This window comes from Suillus plorans (genome assembly GCF_016647745.1).
Source record: "Suillus plorans strain S12 chromosome Unknown HD556scaffold_5, whole genome shotgun sequence".
In the NCBI taxonomy this organism is placed as follows: domain Eukaryota; kingdom Fungi; phylum Basidiomycota; class Agaricomycetes; order Boletales; family Suillaceae; genus Suillus; species Suillus plorans.
Window position 1 is genome coordinate 926,290 of NW_024537389.1, and position 8,951 is coordinate 935,240.

General features: G+C 46.8%; 1 protein-coding gene across 1 annotated transcript; it reads left to right on the forward strand.

Annotated features, from left to right (window-relative positions):
• The first annotated feature begins 2,449 nt into the window (after positions 1-2,449).
• Positions 2,450-2,746, forward strand: HD556DRAFT_1333074 (uncharacterized protein). The gene has a single exon (XM_041301833.1). The coding sequence runs from the start codon at positions 2,515-2,517 to the stop codon at positions 2,737-2,739; it is 225 nt and encodes a 74-aa protein (XP_041165817.1). The 5' UTR covers positions 2,450-2,514; the 3' UTR covers positions 2,740-2,746.
• Positions 2,747-8,951: the final 6,205 nt, after the last annotated feature.

Here is an 8,951-nt window from a genome sequence, read left to right on the forward strand (position 1 = left end):
GTCTTACCCGGAACTCGGGACTCGATTTTTGAGATGAAAGACATCTTTCAAACATGTTTGAATCAACCTTTCATATATCCATAAACATTTTACCAACCCCCGAACCCTGAAATTGTGGACTGCCGGGTCCTGGGTTTCGGGGTTCGGGGGTCCCGGAACTCGGAACTCGGTATGTGAGACAACAAAAATATATTTCAAACACGGGTAAGTCAATGTGTTTGTCAATCAACTTGATTGTAAATTATATTTTATTGATCTCCCCAAATTTCCCAAGTTCCGAGTTCCGAGCTCCGGGACCCCTGAACCCCGAAACCCGACACCCGGCAGTCCACAATTTCGGGGTTCGGGAGTTGGTAAAATGTGTATGGATAGATGAAAGGTTAATTTAAACATTTTTGAAAGATATCCCATATGAAATGTCAAGTCCCAAGTTTCGATTTCCGGGTTTCTGGAGTGCCGAGTCCCGAAGCCCGAAGTCCCGAAACCCGGAGTCCCGAAACCCGGAGTTCAAAACTCGGGACTTAACATTTCATATGGGACATCTTTCAAAAATGTTTAAATCAACCTTTCATCTATCCATACACATTTTACCAACTCCCGAACCCCGAAATTGTGGACTGCCGGGTTTCGGGGTTCGGGGGTCCCGGAGCTCGGAACTCAGAACTTGGGAAATTTGGGGAGATCAATAAAATATAATTTACAATCAAGTTGATTGACAAACACATTGACTTACCTGTGTTTGAAATATATTTTTGTTGTCTCACATACTGAGTTCCGAGTTCCGGGACCCCCGAACCCCGAAACCCGAGACCCGGCAGTCCACAATTTCGGGGTTCGGGGGTTGGTAAATCTCGGTTTGGGGTTTTGCACTGAAAATTTGACATTTATACATATCTAGGCTCACCCATATATGTACCCATCTATGTACAATTCCCCCACATCAGCCCACCCATCTATGTATTATCCCCCACGTCGGCCCACCCGTCTATGTAATACATCCTATGTTGGCCCACCCATCTATATAATTATACCCCACCTCGGCCCACCTGTCTATGTAATAAATATTTTATCACACCCTCGGCCCACCCGTATATGTAATACTTTTTATGTCGGCCCACCTGTATATGTAATACACCCCGCGTCAGCCCACCCATCTATGTAATATTCCCCTACCTCGGCCCACCCATATATGTAATACACCCCCGTCGGCCCGCCCGTCTATATAACAATATTTGCCTTACATCTCTCTTCAGCCCAGCTGTCTATAATATCCTACTCTACATATTACCCTGATGGGCCCACCCATCTCCATGAATGATCATATTCCCCCGGCCCATCCGTCAACATCAAGGATATATATATCATTGGCATACATGGGCCCACCCGTCTCCATCGGAAATAATATGTGTCCCGGCCCATCTGTCATCATCGAGAATATACACAACATGGGCCCATAATCCGCTGGCCCGTCTCATACGGGATATTATGTAGGTCGGGTGGCCCGTATAATACGGAATTTGTCACTGAAGGGGCTCTCACTCCAGCTGCTGCTCCCTTCACTCCTGCTCCTGCTCCCTTCACTCCTGCTCCTGCTCCCCTCACTCCTGCTCCTGCTCCCTTCACTTCGGCTCCTGCTCCTGCTCCCTCCCATACCGTCCCTTACAATACATCCCCCCAATTCCACCTTCCCGGTCTCCCGACACCAAAAGACGCCCTCGACAATCATAACGCCGAGGACGACGACTTTGATCAAGACATTAGCGGACCATTTGACACCCCACTTGGAGATTATTTTGAAGATGATGATATGATGGTCGACGAGACGACCGGTAGCTCTTCCCGTGTTGCAGGGAAGAAACGGCAGCTTCCCTCGTCACCATCGCCCCCTCCTAACGCTCCAGAACCATTCCACAGGCCTGCAAAATCCCCGGCATCTTCCTATAACAACCGCTCGGCATTTGGCTTACAGAAGCCATTGAGCCGTGGGGGACGACGCAAACGACCATCAGAGATGTCGCGGAGCACATCAACGCCTTCGTCGACGACATGAAATACTACCTCGACGTCAGACTACTTTGTGTCCCCAACTCCCCAGACGTCACTCCCAACCAGCACCGGCAGTTTGAAGAAGAAAAAAGCGAAATCGGACGTGATGGAACAGGTGGACCAGATGAAGGATGAGATCCAGAATATGCACTCTGATGCCATGTCCCGCCACGACAGCAAGCACCAGCGCTTCCTCGCGAAGCTCGACGCGAAGAGCGAGCACAATCGCGACGTCAAGAAGTACGAGTGGCTTCGCACTAACTGCGAACATGAGGCCTCCCAAGCCACTGTAAGCCATCAGCGGCTGCAGCAGACCAAAGACGCCGAAATTCGCCTTCGCGAGACGGATATCCGAGTCCACAAAGCACATTCGTTGGTGCTCGAGAAAGAGGCAGAGACTCTTCGACTCAAAATCCAGTACCACCAAATGATGCAGGCTGGCAAGGCCTCATCAGATGGAGGAGCTGGATGAGTCTTTTTTTCGTTGTGTCGTCGTCTCCGTCTCTGTCGTCGTCATCATCATCGTCTCGTTGTCGTCGTCTCGTTGTCGTCGTTGTCATTGTCGTCTCGTTATCTCATTATCATCTCATCGTCGCTCATCTATCTGTTGTCACTATGTCATTTGTTGCTGTATGTTTGTTTACATCCTTATGTTTTTTTTTCCATTGCATGCACATGTTTTTGGTGTTGTAATTGTTGGTACTTTCTTGATTGATATTTACATAGCTACATACATTTGTTGTACAGGTGTTTAAGTGGTAGTACATGTTCAATCAAACATTGTGGTGAATCATCCTTCCCTATGGTGTGCATTTGAGTGAGGACTGTCAAAGAGTGCATTCATCAGCCTTGCACGAGCAGCTTGACCTGGAGTGCCTTCATAAGTCCTGTCCCCAACAACTTCTTCACCATCTGGACCCTCAACTTCTCGATCAATGAAATCTTTCCCCTCAGCACGAGCCCACTTTAGAGAACTCTCGTATGTTCCATCCCTCTTGCGATGCTCGATTTCAAAGCGAATGATCATGTTGTGTAGGATAATGCAGCACTTGATCCACTGCACGGCAAACTCAAGGTCTTTCTCAGCCTGAATTCTGAACTGGAGCTCTCGAAGGGACTGGAACCGTCCCTTCAAAACAGCGAATGTGTGTTCAACACGAACACAGATCTAAAAAAATTCAATTTACTGAAATATAAACCTCAAAAAAAAATACCTTAGAGAGATGATAATTAAATGTCTTCTGGTCCTTAGTCAACCGCCCATTGCGAGGCTTCTTGAAAGGGGCAATGCACCATGGCTCCAATGGATATGCACTGTCAGCCCACACCCAATGACCATCAGGCAGAAGGTCAGCATGCTCTTCATAGAGACGGGTAGATCGAAAAGCGAATGCATCATGGACACTCCCAGGATGACCCAGAGAATAATCCACAATTAGAAGGTTATGGGGCAAAATGACTGCCTAGAATTAAATCAATTTTTGCACATGAAGATTTTTAAAAAAATACCTGACAGCCAAGGGAATATTTAGATTTCCTATCATAAAATGTCTCACCGAAGTAACCAGGTTTGGTGAAAAGATTCATAGTTGAGCCATCAATGGCTAGAAAGCCACCCTTCCACTCTGGGCAGGTACGTGACTCAGCAAATTTGCGAGCCAAGTCAGCATCCTCAGAATTATCTGCTGGGAAGCAGATAAACTGATCATGAGCATCAAGCACCGCAATCATCACACGATTAGTGCAATTAACCACAGACCCAACACTCACGCCTGCCCATTGAGCGACATCTTCAAGAGTAATAGCATTTCCATAGTGGCCGGCTCGATTCAAAAAAATGGCAAGTTGAATGGAGACAGGGAGCTGAGGATTGTTGGACTGATTTTGGAAGATGGGATGATCAGAGATAAAATCGAGGATGTCATCGAAGATCTCGGGGTTAACACGGAGTTTTTGCCGAAATAAGTGAGGGCAGTGTTCTTCATGATGAACCAACATGTGAAGCTGAGGTGCTCGTGGGGGAGGCTCATCGGGCTTATGGAGTACACGAGCCCTCTTAACCTCATCACGAAGAGCATTAATGGTGTCACGGAGGCGGTCGTAAGGCACAGCAATGTCATCAGAGGATATAGAACCATCACTGGAAGAATCTGAAGCCCCTGTCATAGGGGAGAGGGGGGAGGGGGGGGAAGGCGAGCTAAAAGATAGATTGAGTGAATTATCATCATCCGAAGTAGTGGAAAGGGAGTCCTCGGAGTCAGAATCGCTCTCAAAGTCAGACCAATCGTCCAGGATATCCTGGTACTGTAGCTTGGCCAGGGAAAGTTCGGCCTGGTCTACAATAGCCAGGAGTTCTTTACGGATGGATGGTTGAGGCATGGTCACAATTGGGGAGTCGAGGGAATCAAAACTCCTATCCATTTGTGTATATGTGACGTAGTTTGTGGCGGAGTTTGAAATTTCGGAAAGTTCCGAAGTTTCGTCTCGCAGTGAGCACGCTGATGCCATCATCGACCTCACCATCCAGCCTCAATGCTCACACACAGCACTGAGCAGGACATCAAATTTTCAGGTGTCATCAACCCAAGGTAAGTATTTTTTTTGCCTCCTGTAAGTTCCAGCTGACATATTCACCCTTATCTTACAGGAAATCTATTCTAGTGCCGGTCCCACACATGACCAACAGCGGCTCAATTTTACCGCCAAGCCGCTGGTTCCTCACTACCCCCTACACCTTCTACACTCCCCTTCTTGTGGGATCGACTCTGCACTCATTCCAATCCAGCCGGCTCAAGGCACGCTTAGGTTTACGCGACCCCTTATGCCTGATGCAGTCTTTCAACTGCCCCAACCTGTACTATGCCGCAGTACAGCCTAAACCGTCCACGAAAAAGAAGGTGGTTCAAGCCATTGCTGGTTTCATCAAGTCACAGCATGCTACCCATACTGGCATTGTGCACGGCTTCTCGAAGTCGGAGTGTGAGGAACTTGCTGAGCAACTGTGAAACGACTATGGCTTATCTGCCAAACATTACCGCGCCGGTATGGGCCCACAAGAGCGCAGCACTACTCAAGATCCATTATCCACTTCAACTCCAGGCTCGAGGGGCGGCAACATCCTGGAAAGCAGCTCGAAGGTAGCCGTACTCTCCACAACTACAACATCATCTTTCACTTTACCTTACATCTGCAGATCTTTTTCATGTGTCCTCCTCCCCTCAGCACTTATTTAGTCCCTCCGGCATTCACTACCTTCCTTCCAGTACTGCGCCTTCACAATATGGCCAATACATACTCTCCGGGCCCTCATATACCTTATCACGCAAATGCCCTTGAAACACCTTACGCTGGGAGTTCGCAATTCGCTCCTGCTCCTGCTCCCTCTTTTTCATGAATTTTAACATTTGAAATACGATGTATATCTACTATGGGTTGCTTTTTTTACTCTATGTACGACTTTCCCCTATGAACATACACTTTGAAAAATCATAAGTGTTTGAATCTCCGACTTCGTGCCGACGTGCGCTGAGCATGTTTTGAGCGAGTTGAAACCAACTTTAACCGAGAATTCAGAGCGTGTTTAGCGTGTTAAGCGAGTTTTCAAAAGGTTTCAAAAGTTATTTTGAGTACCACTAATGCAGAAAACGTTTTGGACAGATGGACGATGATCATGTGACTTTTCAAACTCATCCGGCATGTTCCGGAAATGAACAAAGCGTCAATCCGTTGGTCAAGGTAAACGGAGCTGCGAAGTTGAGAAATAGTCGGAGTGAAAATATGTGTATGGTGCAAGCAAGATACACGAAATACCGGGTCCAGGGGTGCCGTATAAAATCGGGGATGAGAAAATAAAACGAAGACGCGGGAACAATCGGAGCAAGGTTATTAGTCGGCAACGCCGGCCCCTAGTTAATACGAGTAAGTAACTTGAGGTGCAGTATGCCCGTCCGACCCAGCACTATTGGATTCACGTGAGTTCCTGACTCGGATGAACATGTACTAGTGGGAGCTGTTATGACACACCATGCCTGTGGCGATGCTTACAAGACCTGGCTTGCTAGTTGCTACAGGCTACACGATACCAGTGAGTACTGGTCAATTCTTTTTTCGACCATGACCAGGCAAAAATGCATACAGATGACTAAACGTAACGAGCTATGTCTTTGGATCCTGAACCATAAGACATCCGAGTCGATCATCGACTCAGGATGCTTCACTAGTACAGCCCAAAAAGCCAATACAAAAGCATCAATTTGAAGGCCATGAGGACGGTTTTTTGAGTTTTGTCTTCTTGCAACAAAGCTCTATCAACCGCTAGGCCAGTAATTCAGCCAGGGAGATAGCAAAGCGTTAGTTGGCGGGTCGCCTGTCTTATTCTCTCGAGATCGGAGACACCTCGCATATGACGAACGTGGCAGGAATCTTACTTTGTGGATGGTTTCATACATAGATCTTGAGCTTCCGGTACGTGCTTTTATAACTACACTTCAAGGTGGCACATTACACAGAAGGAAACTTGACCCAGCCGTCGCCTTGTCTTGCCTTCATGTCAGTCATGCATTAGACTGCATTCCTTTTCGCTCACAGAACTTTCACAGGCCGACGCTACAAATCTTTAGTTGCACAGCTGTATAGTGACGATTGTGGCGACTTTTTTCAGGTAAGCCTTGTGTTTTGTCATGTAAAGGGGATAGCATGATCAATGAATATTCAAAGACTTCTCATGCTTCGACGCCATCTTGCACCTCCTATCGTCCCAAGCGTCCTAACTGATCTTCGGCTCGCCGATTCTGGACCATCCATATACCCTCCCATTGTCACATTTATACATGATCCAATCTTCAGAAGGTTTACGTTATGTATCGCCCTGTGAAGCGTAATACTGAGACTGGTCAGTCATCAAGCTCAGCTTGTGGTGCGGCAGCCCAACTCGACGCTAGTGAAAGCTACAGCCCCAACCTCAAGTGCAAGCGGTGACGCAACAACCTGCGCGAGAAGAAGATCATGATTGTTGTGCACATTGGTGCATTTAATGCTGCATTTCCACTTTTCAGCCTGTTACCTCGTAATAATGCTATCATACCAGGTGTATTTCGCTGTGCCCTTTATCTCGGTTCGGTTCTGTTTTGATACCATAGCATTTCTGGTTACGTGTTTTATCGCATGTTCACTGGCAGGTCTAATTATCTTTCTCTGATATGTACATACTACGTCACGATTTGCTCCCGCGGAACCGTTGTTACATATGATAGCGGGCCATGCTCAATTTAAAAACACGATAAGTGAGTTGTCACATCGGCTGTCGTGGGTGGGCACGTCGCAGTTTGCTATTGGGCCCGGATCACCAATTACTACATCGATGACCCTATGCCGTTCGAACAATGGGTAATCAGCTGCCAGTATACATAAGGGTAGACTTGGGGAGCCATTTAACCAATCCACGACAGACGATTTGTGTATAATAATGTTCGTATAGTTCTTGACGTACATGTTTGGTGGATCTGGCCACTGTGATTATTCAAATATTCCACACAGATTTCCAGTGCGAAATCAACTAGGTCTAATCGATCCAATCTAGGGCTCAAGATAAGTCTGGTTCCCGTTCCAGAGCATGACAGGGACACTTGACATAAGGATTTTTAATGCGGGGGCAAGAGTTGCTTTGTGAAAAAAATTGCGGCAAATACATTCATCAAAGGATATCGATGTTTCCCACTCTGCGTCTTCCAAAGCTCCGTCACAATGCCATCTTGGTATGCTCCTGTTCGATGTGAGAAACACATATTACGTGGATAGAAAACTTGCAACGGAAAACCTTATAGCATAATTGAAATCTCCTATGCAGTCCCACTTTGTATGCTACCATCAGCATGGTGAACGTGGCTTAAAATAAGGTGAGCATCTTTGCCTGAAACCTGAGAGTTCGAGACAGACCTCGGTGATACGAATGTCATTTCATTTGTATCTGGATCAAACAGAAATCGAATTGTCAGGGCGTCGTAACCCACACTGGCTGGCTGGTGCCCTACTCACGCTATGCAACAACTTGCCATCTACGTGTAGAGCAATGCAGTACGCTGTACATACAAAATACTCTGACAAACACCTGCATGTCCTCTGCTGCAAAGAGAAAGGTCTTGCAGGATGCTCATCAGCAGGGTTTGGCTGAGGGACTGGTGGGTGCCAATCCTCAAGAGACTGGATATCTGGAACAATTAGCTGAATCGGTCAGAAATAGTGAGCAGCCTAGTATAAAAACGGCTGGCATCTCCCTCGATGACCTATATGAGATGAGATACAAATAGACATTAAAATGTATGTGAGCTCAGCGCGATAAACGTTTGTCCGGAGTAAACCTAAACTGACAAGAAATAAATGAAATAAATAGCTCAGGACCGATTCTCGTTACGGTGATACTGTACACGCGGATGAAATACAAATGTCTTGTGCTGGCGATGACGGGTCTGCGTATGAGCGGAAAGAACGCATCAGGGATTATCTGAGTACACTAGGCTGAACAGTCTGAAGACTCACCTAGAGTCGCTTATAAAAGTATGACAGTCCAGACGGGCTTCAAGCGAGGTCCTGCAGGGGCAGGAACGAGTAATAGTACTACTCGTACTAGTAAGCCTGTTGGTCGGTTACGGCTGATTCTTATCGCCGACTTGAATAGTCTGTCTCTGGCATGGATTGTTATGTGTCTTCTAAAGGTTGTGTAAATGACGTTGATTAAAGAACTCGTGTTATAAGAACGTGTTTTGAGCTCACTGCCGTCGGTTCCAAGTCAATGAGTGACACAATAAAAAAAAGTAGATTGCCGACTGAGTGAACGGGGACCAACTAAGGTTTCTGGGGTCCACTGTAGGGGTTGTTTTTTTTGGCTCGAGTCCCACGCACTTGTTGTA